The sequence below is a fragment of the Leucoraja erinacea genome, chromosome 5 (genome assembly GCF_028641065.1).
Source record: "Leucoraja erinacea ecotype New England chromosome 5, Leri_hhj_1, whole genome shotgun sequence".
NCBI lineage: Eukaryota > Metazoa > Chordata > Chondrichthyes > Rajiformes > Rajidae > Leucoraja > Leucoraja erinaceus.
The window spans coordinates 24,007,768-24,030,931 of record NC_073381.1 but is presented as its reverse complement, the minus strand read 5'-3'; the positions used below and the strand labels follow the sequence as shown (position 1 = coordinate 24,030,931).

Below are 23,164 nucleotides of genomic sequence, written 5' to 3'. Positions count from 1 at the left end.
TTTGCTCCATAGATGCTGCCTCACTCGCTGAGTTTCTCCAGCACTTTTGTCTACCTTCGACCTTCCAGCATCTGCAGTTCCTTCTTGAACAATCCGACCCAAAACATCACCTTTTTTTTTTCTCCAGAGATGCTGTCTGACTCACTGAGTTACTCTAGCATTTTGTGTCTAGCATAAGCATAGTCAATATTGGGTTGTTTTTCAGTTATGGCAGGTAGGTAGAGGAGGATGTGTATCTCAGCAGGTCAGGCAGCATCATTGGAGGGAATGGAAAGACAATGTTTCAGGTCAGGACCCATCTTCAGACTGAAAAAAAAGGTGGGACTATGGAGGAGGGGACAGTCGTGAGAGTGGTTGCATCCTGTAGTATCGGTGGGGGTCCTGGTCAGGGGGAGGGTGAGCTTGCAATTCGTGGTGGACGTCAGATACATGAAGTAGTGCTTATTGAAGGTGTGGAACCGGCTGAGGATGAAGTGGAGTTGAGGTTCATGGTAGGTCTGGATGAGTGAGGCCCAGAGTTGCGAGACTGACTAAGTGAGGGCCAGTAGATACCGATGCATTGTGGAAAGTGTCAAATGTATGGCATGGAGGGAGAACTGTGGATGGAGTTTTGGTACCTTGGATTCAAGTTGGGCCTGAAGTGTGAAAGACATATATGTGGCTGCGGTAGCAAGTCTGGATCAGAGCATAGTGGAACTGAAGAAGGAAACTAATCTGCAACATTGTCTGTTCATTTCCTCACGGATACTGCTTGACCATCTGAGTTCCTCCAGCACTTTGTTGTTCGTGAACATTTTCAGCATCTGCAGTTTCTTCTCTCCAAAAACATAGGTATCATGACCTATGATCTATTAATCTTGAGCTCAATCAGTGCAGTATGTCATGGCATAACAAAATAAATCTTCCAATCCAATTACGCTTTGATAATCGTTGCAATTCTTAGCGCAGATTCAGCTGCTTTACTTAGTCTTTCTTAATCTGTTAATTCTTTGACTAATTTTCTATATTCTAATCAGTAACTGTCCACATATCCAATGAGTAGAAATAGGAAACTGCAGATCCCAATGTTGCTTCCTGTACATTGGTAAGACCAATCGAAGACTTGCCGGTCATTTTGATTCCCATTTGCGCTTTACCTGCAGGAACACCTCGTTGCTAACCATTTTAACTCCACTTCCAAGACTGATCCTTCTGTCCTGGGCCTCCTCCATTGCCAGAGTGAGATCACACAAACTGAAGAAACAGCACCTTATTTGGTGTCTAACAACCTAATGGTATGAACATTGAATTCTCCAACTTTAGGTAACCTCTACAACACCTTTGTTTTTTTCCTCTTTTCCCTCAATTATAGACAATAGACAATAGGCAATAGGTGCAGGAGTTGGCCATTTGGCCCTTCGAGCCAGCAACGCCATTCAATGTGATCATGGCTGATCATCCCCAATCAGTACCCTGTTTCTGCCTTCTCCCCATATCCCCTGACTCCGCTATTTTTAAGAGCCCTGTCTAGCTCTCTCTTGAAAGCATCCAGAGAACCTGCCTCCACTGCCCTCTGAGCAGAGAATTCCACAGACCTCAGAATTCCACAGAATTAACCGCCGCTCCCTCCCCTCCCTCTCCACCTACATTACTAAACAACTCATACATCGTGCTACACAATTTGCAACTCTCCAATTATTTTGTCTCATACCTAGTGTTTGTTCATCTCTGGCCTTGTCCAACCATCTGCTTTTCAACCCCTCTAACATGTGTTCACCTATGACCTGCCATGTTTTGTCCTGCCCCTCCACTCTTTTAGCTTTCTTTCCTTCCATCCTTTCCAACAGTCGATAGAAGGGTCCCGACCTGAAACGGTGCATATCCATGTTCTCCAAGAATTCTCCAAGAATGCTGCCTGACCTGCTGATTTACTCCAGCATTTTGTCTTTCCTTACATGTCTAATGCCCCTATTGATGAGATTATCTAATTCACACACGGTGTACGTTTAGTTGCTCGGTAACTCTGTGGAGATTTCAGCAGACGACTGTCCAGGCCTCAATGATTTCTGCATGAACAAACATGAAGCACACATTTTGATATAAAGATTTACCATCTCATCTGGTAGGAAATAGAGTACAGACTGATAACTTACAATAAATCAGTATTTCTACAATTGTTAAGAGAAGTTTGTTTTTTTCTGCACAAAATAATTGGCTGTTGTTCATAAGAAAAGACACCCTTTTAATGTTTTTGGTGAGGAATTCCAAATTATGTTAGTGCAAAAGTACACTGTTATGCTAACTGCAAATATAAGAATTGTTACTAATCCTATAACTCTAAATTCATCAGCATTCAAAATCTATTAGAAAGAACACTCAATGTGCTTTTGCAAGAAAATAATGACATCAAAATCACAGCTGTCAATAAAAAAAAGGAAATAAACACAAATTACAAAGTATCCTGTTAGTGCGAATTATGAATTGTGGAATATTTTGGAGTTTAGATTTCCATTTTTGCAAAATGATACCAGGAGGCTGAAAAGGGAGAATAAAACAGTGCTGCACACACTGACAATGTGATTGACTTCCAATATGAAGGAAGATGTTTTTACCCTCAATTGTTGAAAGCAAAACAAGGGCAATGTTGAAATCGGGTCAGAGAATAAAAGGGATATTATCAATTCGGATATGCACCTCTCACGATTCCCATTTACATTAAACGGAACCAAATATCAGGAAAGGTAAATCAACATCACCCACTTGACATCATCTCTTGCCAGAGTGTAACACATCTCTGACCTGTTTGCGCTCCATTCCCATTATGTGCTTGAAGTGGTCATAATGTGGTCATAAAGTTATTCCTTTATGACAAGGAATACGATACATATCCAGCGGCTGAAATCCCGTCTTTAGCTGCTGTACATATACTTCCGTGCAACGTTCTGGCTGTCTACAAACAGTGGATCCACCGCTGCCACCTTTGCTGCTATGAATGAGTGTATGCAATGCAAAACTGCAGTCAGGTCAGCAAATTCCAGCTCCTGCAAAAAAAAACCCCCAACATATTATTAGTTAATATGCGCAATTACAATAACATTTATATGTTCCATCCACCAGTCAGAGCATGCATTGGTTTCTGGTAGGTACATACACTTACAGTGATATAAAAGATAAAAAGCTTTTCAGCCATAATCAAAGTAGTTCGGATAATTTCCCTTTCATTGGTAGAATCATCAATAATTTGGCAATTTCATGAATGAATGAACTATAGCGTTTTATCAGTCCTGAAGGCATGCCAAAGCACTTCATAACTAATTAGTAACTTTTTTTTGATTGACTGAAATATGCAACATGAAAACACTCTACTCAATCCACTCCAACCATCAATCACCCGTTCATATTACTTCTATCTTATCCCACTTTCTCATCCACTCCTTACACACTAGTGGCAAATTATAGAGGTTAATAAACCCACAAACCCACGTGGTGGGAGGAAACAGGAGCACCTGAAAGATGCCCACGTGGTCACAGCGAGCACTCCACACAGACAGCACCAGAGATCTCTGAGCTCTATCAGCTGTGCCACTGAGCCACCCCATGCCACAGTTCTGCCCCAAAATTCTTCATGAAGGCCAATCAGTGCAGTTATTTAAGTAAATCTAGCGATCACCAAACTGCCATTCACAGCCTGTATGTCTGTGGCAGGTGATGAAGGAACTAATACCCTGTTCACAGAAGCTCATTTTGTCAAAGTTCTGCCAAAGTCACTAAGTTCTTGCCTCATTAAAGCCCTGGTCTAAATATGGACAAAAGAACATTGGCGATGTGTGAGGACCTGGCTTTGATAAAAGGGTAGCATTTGTTAGGGTATGGCATTTAGGAATCCTAGCTGAACTGGAGACAAAGGGAGTCGGTGGAAAACCCTGCACTGGTTAAATCACACCTGGCATCTAGGTTGTGGTGGATGGAGTTAAATGATCTGACCCATGGGATATCTCCACAGGAGTTCCTCATGGCAGTATCTCAGGATAATTCATCTCAGTTGATTCCTTCAATCAGTGTCAGAAATAGGGGTGTTTGCTGTAGATTGCACAATGTTCAGTATCGCTTGTGACTCCTCAGATAATGGAGCCGTTCACACCCAAATGCAACAACACCTGATCAATGCCTGGGCTATTAGATGACAAATAACATTCACATCACACGTGCCAGATGATAGTCAACAATAGAACATCCACCTTGAACACTTGAAATTCAATGGCATTACCATCACTAAATTCTCCACTGTCAATATCCAGGGGGGTTACCATTAACCAGAAACTAAACTTGAGTAGCCATATGTGCAATAAGAGAGATTAGAGGCTAGAGGTCGCAGCAAATAATTAATCTCCTCATTCTCCAAAGCCTGACCATCTGCAAGTCTCAAGTCAAGAATGTAATGGATTGGTCATCACTTGCCTGGATAAGTGCAGTTTCAATAACACTCAAGAAGCTCAACACCATACAGGACACCATCAGTCTGAAGAAGGGTCTCGACCCAAAACGTCACCCATTGCAACTCTCCAGAGATGTTGCCTGTCCCGCTGAGTTACTCCAGCACTTTGTGTTTACCTTCGATTTAAACCAGCATCTGCAATTCTTTCCAACACACCAAACAGGACATAGCAGCCTGCTTGCCAGCTACCCAATCCACAACCATGCATTCACTCCATCACCGGTACACAGTAGCACTGGTTGTACCATCTGCAGAATGTACCTCAGCAACTCACCAGAATTTCTTAGGCAGTACCTTCAAAACCCATGACCTCTACCAGTCAGAAGGACAAGAGGAGCAAAAATGTATCTGGAAATTGCCCTCCAGGCCACTCAGTATCCTGACTTGGAAATATGTTGTCATTCCTTCATCATCACTGGTTAAAAATCCTAGAATCCACTAACTAACAGTGGCTAACAGGAAATCTGAAAATCTGTTCCTCCATGTCAGTTGTCACGTCATTTTTAAATAATCCAAGAATTGCAGCAGTTCAGAAAGGTAGCTCACCACCATTGTCTCAAGGACACCTGGGGATGAGCAATTAAATGTTACCTCAGCCATTGACGCACAACCCCTTGGATGAATAATACAACACAGAAAGATTGGTATTTAACATGGACTAATTGGCCAGATTAACAGAACTCATAAATCTTTATATATCTTTGATATCCGACTGGATTGGTACACAATGCTTTGCACAAGATTGTCCTCAGGTCAAGTCCTGAAGTAAGATCAAATTCTATAACCTTCAAACTATCTTATTGCCTATCTGATGATTGAACCGGATAGACACTGAGACACTGAAATCCAGTTCAGGTCACACAACAACTCCACTGCATCAAAAGTAATAGAAATTCCAAACAGCTCTAATTATTTTCTGATGCTGATCAATAAAAGAAGATTAATACTTATTAAAGGGAGAGAAATATCATGTGTTCCAATTCAGAAAAGTCTAAACTGCATATCTGACAGGAACAGACACTTCCTCTGCAGCTGTGAAGGAGAGGGTGGGCAAGATGGTATAACAAAAGAAAAACTGAGAGGAAATTCTAGTCAATTTTCAATTATACCACATTGCAGAGAAAAATCTTCGCCTTATTTCAATGTAGCTGTTGACAATGTGATCTTCAGAACTAGTAACAAAATAAATTGGATATTTCTCAGTAAAATGGGGTAATGATGGAAATCAGGAGAGGCGGCACGGTGGCACATCGGTAGAGTTGCTGCCTTACAATGCCAGAGACCCAAGTTCAATTCTGACTATGGGCACTATCTGTATGGAGCTTGTACATTCTCCTGGTGACTGCGTGGGTTATCTCCGGGTGCTCAACTTCCCTCCCACACTCCTAAGGCATACAGTTTTTTAAGGTAATTGGCTTTGACAGAAATTGTCCATAGTGTGCAGGATAGTGCTAGTGTATGGGGATTGCTGGTTGTAGTATTCAGTATTCAGTATTTCTTTAATATCATTTTCACTGAGTACTCACATACACAGAGGAAACAAAAACACATTGCTCGATCGGTTTCCATTCAGTGTATAAATTTAAAAAAAAAAAAAAGGATAAATACATAGAGCTTTAAAAACAAATTAAAATTACCATGTTTAAAACAGAAAATAGGCCTAAAATTAACAATATAATAAAAACAGACATTCTGATCGACAGTGGCTTTACAGTGGCTTTACTTTGACAGGTGCCTAACTGTCAAAGTATGGGCGGGGTTGGATGTGTTGGTGAGCGATATTTTGGGAGGGGACAGAGTCCGCTAATCAGTCTTATTGCCTGTGGGAAGAAGCTGAGGAGCATCCTGCTGGTTTTGCAGCTGATGCTCCTGTACCTCTTCCCAGATGGCAGAATGGAGAAGATGTGGTGTGATGGGTGGTAGGGGTCCTGGATGATGGAGATGGCTCTACTGATGCTCCTCTTCTTGTATATCTCCAGCAGGAAAGGGAGTGGGGCACCAATAATCCTGCTGGCGGTCTTCACTATCCTGTTTAGTTGATATTGTTCGTAAGCCTTGTAGCTCCCGAACCAGGAAGTGATGCCGTAGGTTATTATGCTTTTGATTGTGCCCCTGTAGAAGGTTCTTAGATGGGCATTGGGGAGACCTGCTTTCCTTAGTCTCCGGAGAGGGTGGAGTTGCTGTTGGGCTCTTTTGACCACTGCTGTGGTGTTGGTCATAGAGGTCAGGTCATCCGACAGGTGGAGTCCTAGGAAATTCACACTGCTGACCCTCTCCACAGCAGCTCCATCAATGTACAGCGGTGTGTGGTGATGTTTTCCCGCACTCCTGAAGTCGACCACCATCTCCTTAGTTTTTTCCACATTAAGAGTGAGGTTGTGGGATTTGCACCATCCTGTGAGCAGCTCCACCTCCATCCTGTACGCCGACTCATTATTGTCGCTGATGAGACCCACCACTGTTGTGTCATCAGCGAACCTGTTGATATAGTTGTTACTGAGTCTAGCAGTACAATCATGTGTAAGCAGACTAAACAGCAGGGGGCTTAGGACACAGCCTTGGGGTGAGCCAGTGCTCACGGTGATGGTTCTTGATGTCCGACTGCCCACCCTGACTGTCTGCTGCCGTTGTGATAAAAAGTTAAGGACGCAGTTGCAAGTGCCAGTATCCACCCTTAACAGCTTCAGCTTCTCCACCAGCTGCTGTGGAATGATTGTATTAAAAGCAGAGCTGAAGTCTATAAAGAGGATCCTGACATAGGTATTTTTACGGTCGAGATGTGATAGTGCGAGGTTGAGTGTCGTGGAGACTGCGTCCTCTGTGGATCGGTTGGCTCTATAAGCGAACTGCAGTGGGTCTAGGTCGGCAGGGAGACAATTTTTAATATGCTGCATAACCAGCCGCTCAAAACACTTCATTAATATGGGTGTGAGAGCCACTGGGCGAAAGTCATTGAGACAGGCTGGGTTTGGCTTCTTCGGGACAGGAAAGATGGTGGCACATTTAAGACAGTTGGGTACTACTGCCTGGCTGAGTGAGATGTTAAAAATGTCTGTAAAGACATCTTTTAGTTGCTCAGCACAGTCCCTTAAAACGCATCCAGGGATGTTATCCGGCCCTGCAGCTTTGCGTGGATTGATGCTGACAAAGGCCTTTTTAACTCCGGCTGTGGACAGCCTGAGTGACTGGTCACTGGGTGATGGCAGTAGTGCTCGTATCTGGGTGGTATTTTTAACCTCAAACCGTGCGTAAAGCTCGTTCAGTTCATCTGGTAGAGAGGGGTCATTTTGGCATATCCGCAGTGGGTGGCGGGGGGGGGGGGGGGGACTTGTAGTCAGTGATGGCATGAAATCCCTGCCACAAGCGACGTGTGTCTTTGTCATTTGTGAAGTGGCTATTAAGTTTTTGTCCATACAGCCTCTTCGCTTCCCTGATCCCCAAGGGATAGGTTACTCCTTGCCAGTTTGTATGCTGCGTTGTCCCCAGATTTGAATGCCGCATTCCGGATTCTCAGTAGGGAACACACTTCCCCAGTTAGCCAAGGTTTCTGATTGGCACGCCTCTTGACGGTTTTTACCACCGTCACATCATCAATGCATTTATTGATGTATCCGATGACGGATTCTGTATATTCTTGGAGGTCATTGCCACTGTCATCTGTTGCTGCCTCTCTGAAAATGGCCCACTGTGTGGTTCCAAAACAGTCCTGTAGTGCTACCGTAGCTCCCTGTGGCCATGTTCTGACTTCTTTGACCGTTGGCCTGTCCTGTTTCACCCTGGGTCTGTATGCAGGTGTGAGCATAACTGCTAGGTGGTCAGAGTTGCCGATATGGGGGAGGGGGGCTGCTTTATATGCATCTTTAATGTTGGTGTACACCAGATCTAGTTTGTTCTTCCCCCTGGTTGCAATGTTCACATGCTGGTAAAATTTAGGCAGAATAGATGTAAGACTTGACTGGTTGAAATCCCCAGCTGCCATGAAGAAAGCATCTGGATGTTCCCTCTGCTGCTCACTGATGTTGTTGTAGAGCTCTGTCATAGCGTCCTTCACGTCCGCGCTCGGTGGTACATAGACGGCCGTTATAAAGACTGCCATTAGCTCCCTCGGTAATTAGAAGGGTCGGCATTTCACAGTCATTAGTGGGGTGAGCAGTAAGTGGAAACCACCACGGCATCCCGACAACACGATCTATTAGCATACACAGCCAGGCCGCCCCCCCTTGAATACCAGCTAGCGACGCTACTCTGTCAGCTCTGTGTAGCATTAGCCCATCCAGCTGGATCGCAGCATCCGTGATGTTCTGATTCAGCCAGGTCTCCGTAAGGACGTAGACACAGCAGTTCTTCACGCTACGTTGAGTAGCTCTCCACGCTCTGATGTAGTCCATCTTGTTGTCGAGGGGGCGGACATTTGCCAACATGAGTGTAGGCACTGCTGGTTTATAGGGATTAGCGACTAGCCTAGCGTAGACTCCTTCGCGCTTCCCCCGCTTCCGCATCCTGCCACACCACTTGCAGTGATTCCTCACCAATGTTGTTCCAGGTGCAGCCGCGGCTTTCCGTGGGCCTATGCGGCGCAGAAGTCCCAGCTCTCCCAGAATGCTCTGTAAGTGTTTGTTACAGCAAGAAGCTTTGTTGTGAGTGTCCAACAGAAACTGTCGCTCATACTGCCGCACATACATACACTCTCTCAACACACATTCTCCAGTCACACCACTCGCTCCAATAACACGCAAAAGCACTGAATTTCCACTGAGAGAGGCCGCTACAAACACTGGTCGCGCCGCCATCTTGACTTGGCAAGGATTCAGTGGGCCAAAGGGCCTGTTTCTGCACAGTATCTCTAACAAAAAGTAGAACTGGGAGTAGAATGAAGATAGAAAAGATCGTCTGCAGATCAGTAGAGCTGGGGAGGAATTGAAGTTCAGGAGGACTTGGAAGGGGTTAAAAATCAGAAGGACTAGGGAGGCAACATTTGCTTGAACCTCAACCATGCACCACTGCACCTCCCATCACTCAATACATCAGGTGCAGAAGTCGTTGAAGTAACAAGCTGTGCGTGTGTGAATGATTTCTGACAGGTTGGGAGGTGAGTAGATGGTTAAAGTAATCCATGTTGTGGCAGTAACTGCTGGAATATCTTTATAAGATATGGACCAATGATTCTTCAAAATTCTGCAATCTATTACACTCAGCACTGTGTTACGATTATGTGCCTTGCAAAACATTAAAAAAGATTACACTTGCAAAATTAACAATGCTGAAAACAAGAAATTTGTTCTTCAAGTATTGACTCAAATTTAATTTTCACAAGACTTGATGAGACATTAAAATGTGAGCCTGAATATTGACTAGCATTGTATTGAGAACTATCGTGGAGTTAAGTATTTACTAAAGTGGGATTTGACTCTCAGGACATTTTCCTTTTTTTTTTCTCTTCTGCTCAGGCTAAATCTCAGGGGCAAGTACGCCTCAGCCCTCCGCATGTGCAGAAGAAAAAAGATGGAGCAGGATGTGCCTGAAGGATGGTTAGTTTATAACCATTTCTACCACTTATTCAAGTGGTAAAATAAATGGCTCTGCCATTTCTACCACTTATTCAAGACCTCCATATGCTCCTGTTACAAGGCCTTGAGATTATTGTGCAGGAAAGAACTTCAGAGCTGGTTTATATTTAATATTCTTAACATGGTCATTAGATTAATTGCAAAAGGAATAATTGGTTCCATACGTAAATTTGAATTCCTCTGCTGCATAAGTTAATGAGACAGAATATAAGTATGTGTTGGAAATTCAGAAAACATGTTGCTGAAGAGCAGCTCCTGAACCATTGAGATGGAGGACAATTCAAAAGAAGATAGTAATACCACCCTCAGCTTTGAAAATTGTTGATCTATAGAACTACCAACTAATTAACAAAGCATTAGCCATATAACCATATAACCATATAACATTTACAGCACGGAAACAGGCCATCTCGGCCCTACAAGTCCGTGCCGAACAACTTTTTTTCCCTTAGTCCCACCTGCCTGCACTCATACCATAACCCTCCATTCTCTTCTCATCCATATGCCTATCCAATTTATTTTTAAATGATACCAACGAACATGCCGCCACCACTTCCACTGGAAGCTCATTCCACACCGCTACCACTCTCTGAGTAAAGAAGTTCCCCCTCATGTTACCCTTAAACTTCTGTCCCTTAAAATCTCCATTCTAGGACAGATTACAAGAAATGTGAAGAATCCATAAACTTTGCAAATAAAACTTCTCTTGGTTATTATTTTGAAGGAAAATATCAAAACAAAACAGGACAATCATTTGATAATCTTTCCTTAATGTATATTACAGGTTGGAACTTGCAATTGATCTCCAATACATTACAGGCATTTAGTATTCACATGCCATGCAACTATTTAAGAGAATATTTCTCATGTGATGAATGATATTCCAATTACTTTGATTGCACAAAATGAAGGTACCTTCATGTCAATCTGTCTGGTATCTGTTTTCTGAAACAATAATTTCACACATGTTTTTCCATCATCAGAAGATCCTTTGAGCTGTGAGAATTTGAATCTCCAGACAATATCCTGCAAGGTAAGTTAGAATGTCATTATTTATCTATCGACATGTGGAATAAACAATATGAATTGTGTATACAGAATATTGATTTTAACCATAATTAGTTGTGATTTTGAATTGTCTGGGATTAGCACATCAAAACAGCATGCATGCCAGACTCATAGAGTTACCCACCATGGAAGCTGGCCTTTTGGCCCCTCATCTATGCCCTCCAAAGTGTCTTCCTGAGCTTGTTTCATTTGCAAACATTTATCCCTCTGAATCTTTCCTATCCATGTACCTGTCCAAATGGTTGTTAAAGACTCCAACACTGCCCCTTGCAGATGGTTCCATACTTCTGTTGCGAAAAACATGCCTTGCAGATTGCCTTTAAATCTTTCACTTCTAACCTTAAACCAGCACGCTATAGTTGTGATTAACCTACCCTGGGAATAGGGTGACTACCCTACCATACTTCTGCTCCTCATGATTGTATAGATCTCTGTAAGGTCACTTCTCAGCCTCCTTCTCTCCGGGGACAACAGCCCCAGCCTTTCCATTCTCTCCTACTTCTGCTGTGATCTGATACCCAAGTCCTCCCCTGCTAGTGCCTATCTCCTGACAAACCCTTTTCCCATCATCCACCCGACCATAACTCTGGAATTCAAATTGCACCCATTTCCCACCCTGTCTGAACTCATCCTTTATCGATTCCAAGCAGCCGACCCCCTGCAAATCCTTGGTTGCAAGTTTCATACTGATTCCTAAGTTTCATATTGATTCCTAAGCTCATTTCCCCTCCCTACCATGCCAGCCCCTCCAACTACTGACCATCATCCACAGCCAATAACCCCTACTGAGCCTCAGCTGCAAATCCCCCTCTGTATCCTTGACTCTTTTCTTCAGCTCCCAACCGCTCGCTCTTGTGTCTGGGATTGATTATTAGTTGAATAAGATCTTTCAAAAATTCTTACAATATTATTAGGGTCACACCCCAATCATGATCATGACTGATCTGTCAGAAAAACTTAATATGTCTTTTTTTTAAATACTGCACTAAAACCTACAGTATTTTCAATTCGCAATTAATATAATTTGAAAATGGACTTGTCAGATTTTCTGCTCTGCAACTTCAACTTTGTGAGCTAGTGCTCCTGCTGGGAGCACTTGATTTAATGAGCTATAGATCGTTCTATAACAGAATGAAATTGATTTTGTGATTCACATCAGGCATTATCTTACAAATTAAATCTGAAATGTGGTTACTTTATCTTTTTAGCAACACTTCTGCCTAACACTCAGTATTTCCTCACCTTTGTGTTATCATCAACACAGGTAAATCCCGAAGCAAAGTCTATTGTGAAGGAAAATGCCTGGCCTTGCCAAGTGCATCCATATGTCTTAGACTGGTGAAAGGAAAAGACAGGTATGTTAATAAAGATTAAAAAAAATCCATACATCTTTAATATACACAGATACAGTTGGTGCATTGCTCAGTCAGCAAGCTAGATAATTGAGATATCGGAATGAACCATGAAATTATGCCTCTAATTTCCATGGAAGAAATCCAACCACTAAGCCTTCTCTCCTCAACTTCAGGCTATATTTTTTAAATTAAAATGCCTGCTACATGTTCCACTTGAAAATATTTCTGAAACCACTGCTTTACAATTGTTACTGCAGACACACACTTCCAAGTTGCCTTAATGCAGAGGGAAATTGCAACAGATTGCAAATCCCAGTGTACACAAGTAGGACAATATACAGTTACTCAGCTCATCTATAGGGTTTATAAAGCATTAAAGGATAGGTCATTTTAGGGAGATTAGAAGTGGGCCAACTTGTCACACAGGTTTTTGGGCTTAGCCATGCTTCTGGAAGTATTATTTCCTTGTCTTTGCTTCTTTACTGCAGTGTTGCAATGCACTTTTAATCTTAATCGTCCATTTATCCACCTAAAGGCTGCTTAGTAACAGTTACCATATTTGAGTAATTCACGTGTGAAACACATTGCCACATTTCGAACTAAAGATAAAGTACAACATATAAATGTCGTCATTCCCTGGTAAACAGGCGTTTGAAGTGTATTGGAAGAAACAGGAGGGCAAAGCGGGAGAATGAATACAAATTGCATCCATTTCCCACCCTGTCTGGAGTCACTGGAGTCACTCTTATGCCACATAGGTGTGCAGCTACCTTTGGACTAAATTGCAAATGTTTTTTGTTAACCTGTATCCATAGGTAAATACGATTTAAATTTACTCTATTACTATATTTATTTTGAACCCCCGAGACTGTTATTTTAATGACAGTGGCATGAGATGCATTCAACACATTATTTTACTGAAATAAATTTTATCCAACTCTCCAATGGGATTGTTCAAATCAATGTGAGTAGTATAACTTCATTATCCAGTCATCAGCACACTTGCAAACTGTGGTGACAACTCACTTCAGTGATCGGTTCCTGCCATCAGAATGGTACGTATCTTTGCAAGCAGGTCCAATTCTAATGCACTTGGCATGCCCAATTTCAGATCCTATGCACATAAACTACCATGTCTTTGCATTAAAAAAAAATCACAATCTCTCATTCAAAATATATACTTCCAAACTACAGACAGAAAGCATTTATTCAGAGTTAAAATACAGGCACATAGACTGTTGTGAAAACATATTTTCTATTGGTGCAATTTAATTGTTTTCTGGGTATGAAATTAATTCCAACGTTGGAAGCAGAATGCATCCAGCTGATGGACATAAATAACACATGCACCACTGCTGGCTTGTGATACTGTGTAATAAACTCATTATCCATCAGACAATAAACACAGAGTAAAGACAGGTCCACACTCACTTCCACAAAGCCCCATTTCTGTAACATTTACTTCTGACTCCTCAATAGTAAGTTTAAATTTAAAAAAAACTGTTGTGATAGTGCAGACTCAACTGATAAACAGGCTCACGAAAACACTTTGGAACAAGATCAATTATGACTTACGGCATGAGAATACGATAAGGGCACTTATTAAAGCAGGAAATACCAAATGAGTTTGGACAATAACCAAAGCAAAAATAATCCAACTGTCTTAAAGTGTTAAGGATTAATGTTCAGTGAAAACGAGGATCCCTATTTAAAGATCATTAAAACATTACCCTAAACAAACACCCACCCTCCATTTACATATGAGGATGGGAGAACCCCTTTTACAGAGAATGAAAAAGATTTCACTCTGGAAAATATATTGCCAAAGAACCTGTCACTTCTAAAGTGATCTAAAAAATATAGGAATAAAAGTACATGTTAAACATGTGTGTAGGAAATAACTGCTGATGTTGGTTTAAACCAAAGATTCACACAAAAAGCTGGAGTAACTTAGTGGGTCAGACAGCATCTCTGGAAAATAGGAATAGGACGTTTCTGAAGAAACTCAGTCTTAGTGGAGACTCTCAGTCTGAAGATGGGTCTCAACTCAAAACGTCATCTATTCCTTTTCTGACCTGCTGAGTTACACCAGCTTACCCCCCCCCCCCACCCCACCCCGACCTGACCTGAGTAAGGAAACCCAAGCTGGATGTCGGTACGCAGTCTGCTGGTGAGTAAATACATTTGCTAGTGTTAATGCTGTCCAAATTGGAGAGGCCAGGACACTAAAAGTGAATAAAGGCTTCTGGGCTGCTAGGCCATTTAGTCAATTTAAATGTGCCTTCTGCAGAATAGGACAGGCTGCCACTTTGTCTAGAGCCTATATAAGAGTTGCAGGAAGAGAATGGAACATCTGCAGATCTTGACAATTAGGTGCAAATTGCATGGAATGGATTGGATGAATGCAAACCAGACATCCACATTGTCCATATTGTTGCAAAGCTTTACTTTGCTGGATGTTGATTGGATTAAGTATTGAGCCTTGTCTGGATTTCTTGAATATCAAGGCACATGTTGCGATGTTTGCTTCCTTTCAGAAGCACCATTTGAATACATTGTATTAGTCAGTGTATTATTGGGTTAGGGAAATGTCGATTATGTACTGTGTTAATCGATATCTGTTATTGGACTGCAAAGAGTCCACCCCCATGTGGTTCGGCCCATGAAGGTTTGGGGACCTATAAAAGGCCACTCCCATGAGGTCCTGTGTCGATCTTCCGGGAGAACGCTTGGGACTGCGTGACCTTCTGGAGTGTCTCTGCCTGAACGAGGCTAAAAGGGCTTGGCCAGGCAGATACGAGGATCGAACCCGCGGTGGTTAGATATAGTAGTGGGAGCTGTAATTGTGTTTAGTGAAAATAAAGATTAGTTGCGCAAGTGCTTGACTCAGTGATTTTTGACTGAAACTAGACTGGGGGGGGGGGGCTTAGTATGAGCTATTTACACTAGCAATGATAGCAAGGACACTTTCCATCATTCTGAAGATGCTTGAGTGGAGTCTGACTGGATGATAATAATCAGATTTATCCTGCCATTTGTGGACAAGATATACTTGGACAATTTTCTACTTGCTCAGTAGATACTAACCAGAACTAGAACTGCATGGATAGAGGCATGGCCAGTTCTGAGGCACAAATCAAAGTGGAATAACTCATATTTTGCTTTGGGATCTTACAACGTATGAACATTTATTTCACTCATTGTAAGTAACTCCTGCATTCCCACCCCTCTCCTCCCTCCCCCACCCTAGTTGGCCTACCAGTTCCACTGGTTGCATCCTTGTATCCCACTTGTTATCACACGTTCCCCAGCTTCACCCTTGCTGAGATAATCTGTTGCTGCCATGATTTGTTCAGGCCTTTTCTCATTTATGGCATTGCATGCACTGAAATGAATTGGCAGAAAACTATCATCTGTGATGCTGGGATCTCAGAAGGAAGCTGAGCTGGATCAGTTTGCCTCCACATCTGATTGAACATGTTTAAGAGAGCTTCAGTCTTAACTTAACACTTACGATAATTGAGAATAGAGTTGGGTTTGGACCATCGGTTGCCCATCTGCAGTTAATTATCCACTATTATCATTGACAAGATATGATAGCATTGAAGACCTATAACCTGATTCATTGATTGTGAGATTGCTTATCTCTATAATGTTTGCCATTTTTACTGCTTAGTATACTTGTTATCTTGTGTTGCAGCTTCACCAGTTTAGCACCTCATCAATTTCAGATATGCACAAAGTTGTTCCCAGCACGTCCTTCTGCACACTTGATTAAACCAGAGATGATCCCCAGGCTTAGCTGCAATGGCAGACTGAGAACAAAACCAGGAAGTATTGGTTTATATGTAAAAAATTCACAAAGTGCTGGAGTCACTCAGTGCATCAGGCAGCATCGCTGGAGGGCTTGGACAGGTAATGTTTTGGGTCGGGACCCTTTGTCTGGCTGATTGTCGTCGGGGACAGAAAACAGAAGCGAGGTAGGGGTGGGACAAAATCGGCAAGTGATCGGTGGATAAAGACGAGAGTTCAGTTCAATTTAGTTTACTGTCACGTATACCAAGGTACAGTGAAAAGCTTTTGTTGCGTGCTATCCAGCCAGTGGAAAGACAATCCATGATTACAATTGAGGTGTTCACAGTGTACAGATACATGTAAAAAGATTTAGAGTTCGCGGACTGCTATTTGTATTGTTTGTGTGAGTGCTTAAGGATTTTTGAGTGTTAGACAATTGAAGTAAAAGTGTGTTTGAATTAAATATTTGTAATTGTTTAGATTGTAATATTGTTAGAATCCAATTCGTGGTGGTTCGATCAGGGCTCGTACTCTTTCGATCGCTGTGTCGGAGGAGGAGTCGTTCCGTTGACCGAGTACACCATGAGGAGGATTTATTAGAGTGTAATTTATCGGCATAATAAGTGAATGCTTGTAGTTTATATTGGGGTGTGTCTTGGGTTACTTGTAATTGGGGGGAATATTTTCTTTTTTGATTATAGTCTTACTGGCGTGGTTCGGATTTGTTTGTCTGTGCGAACTTAAAGTGGTTTGAGTGGAAGAGATTCATTGATTGTGAGATTGCTTATCTCTATAATGTTTTCTATTTCTACTGCTTAGTATACTTGTTATCTAGTGTTGCAGCTTCAGCAGTCTAGCACCTCATCAATTTTAGATATGCACGAAGTTGATCCCAGCACGTCCTTCTGCATACTTGATAAAACCAGAGATGATTCCCAGGCTTAGCTGTAATGGCAGACTGAGAGCAATACCAGGAGGTATTGGTTTATAAGTAAAAAATCACAAAGTGCTGGAGTAATTCAGTGCATCAGGCAGCATCGCTGGGGGGCATGGATAGGTAATGTTTGGGTCAGGACCCTTCACCAGGCTGATTGTAGTCAGGGACAGAAAATTGAAGAGAGGTGGGGTGGGACAAAATCAGCAAGTGATAGGTGGATAGAGATCAGAGTTCAGTTCAATTTAGTTTATTGTCACGTATACCAAGGTACAGTGAAAAGCTTTCATTGCGTGCTATCCAGCCAGTGAAAAGACAATGCATGATTACAATTGAGCTATTCACAGTGTACAGATACATGATAATGGAATAACGTTTAGAGTGCGGTTTGATTGGCAGATGGGTAGGCAAAGGCTAGAGATGAAAAAGAATCATAAGTGTGTGAGATAAGGAGAGGTGGAGTGAAATGTGAAGCACCACTTTCCAAATGTGCTGCTATCCCATCCTTAATAACTGACTCTAGAATTTTCCCCCACCACCGATGTTAAGTTGCTAGCAGTAAATATCACCAGTATCCTGACCTGGACCAGCCATATCAAAGCAAGTGACACGAAAGCATACCAATGCTTCTACTTCCTTAGAAGGTTTAGGAAATTCGGCATGTCCCCAACAACTTCCACCGACTTCTACAGGTGTGCCGTAGAAAGCATTTTACTGTGATGCATCCCAGCATGGATTAGGAACAGCACCATCCAATACCGCAAGAAATTACAGAGAATTGAGGATGCAGACCATCACGCAAATCAACCTCCCTTCCATCGACTCCATTTACATTTCACGCTGCCTGGGCAAGGCCACCAGCATACTAAAGGACAAGTTTCACCCTGGACACTCCCTCTTCTTCCCTCTCCCATCACGCAAGAGGTATAGAAATGTGAAAATGTATACCTCCAAATTCAGGGACAGTTTCTCCCCAGATGATATCAGGCAACTGAATCATTCAATCGCCAACTAAAGAACGGTCCTGACCTACCAACTATCTCATTGGGAACCTTCTGGACTTTATCTTACACTAAATGTTATTCCCCTTATCCTGTATCTGTACACTGTGGACGGCTTGATTGTAATCATGTTTCATCTTTCCACTGACTGGATAGCAGACAACAAAAATACTTTTCACTGTACCTCGGTATGAGAATATGACAATAAACTAATCTAAAAAAAAGGTAATTTTCCCTCAACGGCCTGTATATTTTTCTTAGGTAGCAGAACCACACTTGTGCACAATATTCCAGGTACAGTCTTAACACATCCTCAATTATTTTAGTAGGACTTGTATTCATATCATCTTGTATTCATGCTAGCATACTGTATTTGGTTTAAAACTACTTGGTATACATCATGTTAAATATCAGTGACTCATGGATAAGGACAACTGAGTCTCTCTGCACCTTTCAGTCTCTCTTCAGTCTCGATCACCAAGGGCGCTGGGGAGATGGCAACCCTGCCAGCAGTCTGTTCGTTTTTTCATCTTTTTGTTATTTTTAGTGATGTTAAAAGTTTGTTTTAATGTACTTTGCTTTGTTTTCGGGGGAAACCTTTTTTCAAGTTCCTACCTTCCCGTGGATGTGATCAATTTTCAGATAGAGCTGGAGGTCTCCTCAGACTGTCGTGAGGTGTCAGACCCACTGCAAATGTGTTTTTGAGTCTGCGGACTTACCATCAAGGGCTTGCAGTCTCGGGAGAGGCTAGTCGGGAGCTCCAACGCCGTAGAAGGTTCGACCAGCCCCGATGCGAGGTTCGATCGCCCGGCGAGGGGAGCTGACAGCTCCCCGATGCGGGAGCTGAACGCCTCGACGCGGAGAGCCCGAACGCCGCTGGTTACGGGAGTCAAGAACGTCCCGTCAACGGAGGGCTCGAGGCAACTGACCGAGGAAGAACAAAAGGAAGGACGAACTTTATTTCACCTTCCATCACAGTGAGGAATGTGTAGGAGTCACTGTGGTGGATGTTCATGTTAAAATGTGTTTTTGAGTGACCTGTTGCTTTTAATTGCATGACTGACCTGGCCAGTGAAATTCCTCGTATGTTGCAAAACATATAGTTGGCGAATAAAATCTGATTCTGATTCTCTTGGTCACCCAATAACTTTGAAAATAAATCAAGTCCATTCTGCTATGTTAAATATAAGAACTGATTCAACACATTGTAACTGTTCAAATTCCATTCTAATTGAAACTATTCAACCCGGTATCATGCTGCTATTTTCAATTCTAACCAAGTTACAACTGTTTAAAATTGTAAATGTAAATCCCTGTCTCCTATGACACAAAGAACAATAGAACTGGTTGCCATCTTTCAGCAAGAGTGGAAGACATTTTGAAAAAGTATTGTTAAGGCTCAGTAAAGTTCACAGTTAGAAGAATATAAACCACAGCAAAAGGGCAGTGGATCTTCAAAGTACACAGTAATTCTGCAGGCAACCGAGAAGCAGGATACATTGTTGTGATTTGGTAGAGAATTAGCGTGTCAGATTTTGCCAGCGTTTAACCTCCGTGCTCACTATTCCAGGATTTGCATTTAATTTAAAAAATAATTCTAACCATGTCTCTGGAACAAAAATAAAACAATGCACATGGCACTGATATTTGGATTACTAAGGAGGATTTATCTTGAATTGGATAGAAATTGAAGGCGAACATTGTCATTAGAGTATCTGCGACCAACATATCACTGCTTTATATAAAGTAATGGCTTATCTGAAAAGAAAATAACATTTGAATTTGAATTGTGAAAGAGTCAGATGACCTTCACCTAAGTTATAGAAAGAAGTTGTGATGGAGAGAATAAATGCACAGGTTGTCATCTTCCCAAATTCTGTAAATAGTCAAACAGTTACCGCAAATTGGAAGGCAATAAATGTCTGCACAATGTTTACAAAATGGGGGAGAAGGAAACCTGGGAACTACAGATCGGTTAGCCTGACATCAGTAATAAAAAAAGATGTTAGCCTCTATTACAGAAGTGGTAACAGATTATTTATAAAAATAATAAGATTGGGCAGAATCAACATGATTTGTGAAATTAAAGTTTGAAAAATCTGTTAAGACATTGTTGAGGTGATAAAAATGGATAATTGGGAATCAATGCATTCAGAGAATTTGGAGTTTTTAGTAGACCTTTGATCATTGCACGGTTAGAGAATATGGAATTGTGGTAATGAATTGAGGATTGGCTACTGTTCGGAAAAGTGTGCAGAAACACCAAGGCCATTTTGGTTTGGAGGCCATGACTTTGGACTGTCATAAACAGTGCTTCCCAACACCTGCTACCCTACCACCACCCCCCCCCCCTCCACCCCCCTCCCCCCTCTACATGTTTTTAATCTAGATTGATGATTTGCCTGAAAGGAATCCAAGTTTGAAATTGATGCAAAGCTGTATGGTATTGTATTATGTGATGAAGGTGCAGAGATATCAAGGGTAGACAGGTGATGTAGGTGACAGCAGAAGGAATAGTATGTGGAAAAATGGGAGGTTATTCACTTTGGTAAAGAAGTATGTTGATTTGAATAGTGAGAAAGTGAAGAGGGTTCTGATCATTCTTATGCAGGAATTACTGAAATATATTAAGAAGGGACAATAAGTAATTAAGTCGGCAAATACACTGACCATTTACAAGATAATACAGGGATAATAAAGTCAAGGGAATGGATTATATCAGAAACATAGAAACATAGAAAATAGGTGCAGGAGTAGGCCATTTGGCCCTTCGAGCCTGCACCGCCATTCAATATGATCATGGCTGATCATCCAACTCAGTATCCTGTACCTGCTTTCTCTCCATATCCCCTGATCCCTTTAGCCACAAGGGCCAAATCTAACTCCCTCTTAAATATAGCCAATGAACTGGCCTCAACTACATTCTGTGGCAGAGAATTCCAGAGATTCACCACTCTCTGCGTGAAAAAATCATTTTCTCTATCAGAAGATAGAGATAATAGCTGGAATGGGTCAATTGCTTCTTAATGAATGGCTGATCTTCTGATGTAGTGGATCAGTCTATTTTTGGTTTTGTTCATTTAGGAGATACAGAATGGAAACGGGCCCTTCAGACCACTGAGTCTGCACCAACCAGCAGTCCCTGGTCACTAACATTATCAAACACACACAAGGGACAATTTACAATTTACAACAAAGCCAATTAAACTACAAACCTGTACATATTTAGAAACTGGAGATCCCAGAGAAAACCCATGCAGGTCATGGGGAGAACATACAAACTCTGTTCAGACAGCACCCATAGTCAGGATTGAACTCAGGTCTCTGGTGCTGTAAGGCAGTATCTCTATCGCGGCACCATCAAGAGCAGAGCTAATCTTCTAACTCAGCACAATTATTCCTCAGGTTGGTGATATTCCTTGATTCTTAAAAGATTGCATAGATTATGCCTTCACTCAATCATTTTAGAAGAATGAAAAATGAATTCAAAGAAACACACAAAGTACTTAGGTGACTTGGTACTTGACGAATTAGAGGCAAAAGTCATGTTTTCTCTAGTATTGTAAAGCATGGTCACACACTTAGAATAAGATAGACACAAAAAGCTGGAGTAACTCAGCGGGACAGGCAGCATCTCTGGAGAGAAGGAATGGGTGAAGTTTCTGGTCGAGACCTTTTTTCATAATAGTTAGGCAAAAGAGAAAGGAAAGATATAGATGATGATGTAGAGAGATAAAGAACAATGAATAAAATATATTTTTAAAAGTAACAATGATAAAGAAACAGGCTGTTGTTAGTTGTTTGTTGGGTGAAAACGAGAAGCTGGTGCAACTTGGATGGGGAAGGGTAGAGAGAGAGAGGGAATGCTGGGGTTACTTGAAGTTAGGTAAATCAATATTCATATCACTGGGCTGCAAGCTGCCCAAGGGAAATATGAGATGCTGTTCCTCCAATTTCTGTTTGGCTTCACTCTGACAATGGAGGAGACCTTTGACAAAAAGGTCAGTGTGGGAACGGGAAGGAGAATTAAAGTGTTTAGCAACCGGGAGATCAGGTATGCATTTCGTTGTCTTTAATGCATTTCGTTGTCTCTGTGCTGTACACTGACAATGACAATTAAATTGAATCTGAATCTGAATCTGAATCTGAGGTAGGTTCAGGCAGGCTGAGCAAAGGTGTTCCGCAAAACGATCACACAATCTACGTTTGGTCTCGCCGATGTATAAGAGTCCACATCTTGAACAACGGATAAAGTAAGTGGGGTTGGAAGAGGTGCAAGGGAACCTCCGCCTTACCTGAAAGGATTGTTGGGGGAGGAGGTATAGGGACAGGTGTTTCATCTCCTGTGGTTGCTGGGTAAGGTACCTCGGAGGGGGTGGTTTGGGTAGGAAGTGATGAGTTAACTATGGAGTTGCGGAGGGAGCGGTCTGCAAACGGTCTCTTAGAATAAGGTGCCAGCCTTTTAGAACTGAGATGAGAAGAAGTTTCTTCACCCACAGGGAACCAAACATTTAGAAATTTTTGAGTTGCGGAGTAGAAATTTAAGAAAGATATTGATCATTTTTTAAATATTAAGGTAATGAAATGAAATGGGATTTGTACAGGAAAGTGACACAGAGAATAAGAGTAATTCGTAATCGAGTTGATAGGTGAAGCAGATTTATAGTTTAGTTTAGAGTTTCAGTGTGGACAACTTACAATCTTTACCGATGCCAATTAACCTACAAACTTGTACGTCTTTGAAGTGTGGGAGTCACAGGGAGAACGTACAAACTCCATACAGACAGCACCTGTTGTCAGGATCGAACCCAGGTTTCTGACGCTGTTAAGGGCCTGTCTCACTTGGGCGTCATTTGCGCATCACGCAGGTGGCGCTTGAAGATTTTGTACATCACAAAAACTAGGCGCGCCGTGCGCAATCACGCGTCACTGTCTATGTCACCGCGCACCATGCGCGCGTTGTGCGTCGT

The 23,164-nt window shown here is 42.0% G+C and overlaps 1 protein-coding gene across 1 annotated transcript in view; it reads right to left on the bottom strand.

The window, feature by feature from the left end:
- Positions 1-2,166: 2,166 nt before the first annotated feature.
- The window catches only part of sntg2 (syntrophin, gamma 2), a 218,495-nt gene continuing 197,497 nt past the window's right edge, over positions 2,167-23,164 (bottom strand). Inside the window, exons 15-17 of the mRNA XM_055634941.1 lie at positions 12,352-12,444; positions 10,957-11,067; positions 2,167-3,020 (exon numbers count right to left, since the gene is read on the bottom strand). Coding sequence (XP_055490916.1) covers positions 2,889-3,020; positions 10,957-11,067; positions 12,352-12,444 — 336 coding nt within the window. The 3' untranslated portion in view covers positions 2,167-2,888. The remainder of the gene's footprint in view (positions 3,021-10,956; positions 11,068-12,351; positions 12,445-23,164) is intronic.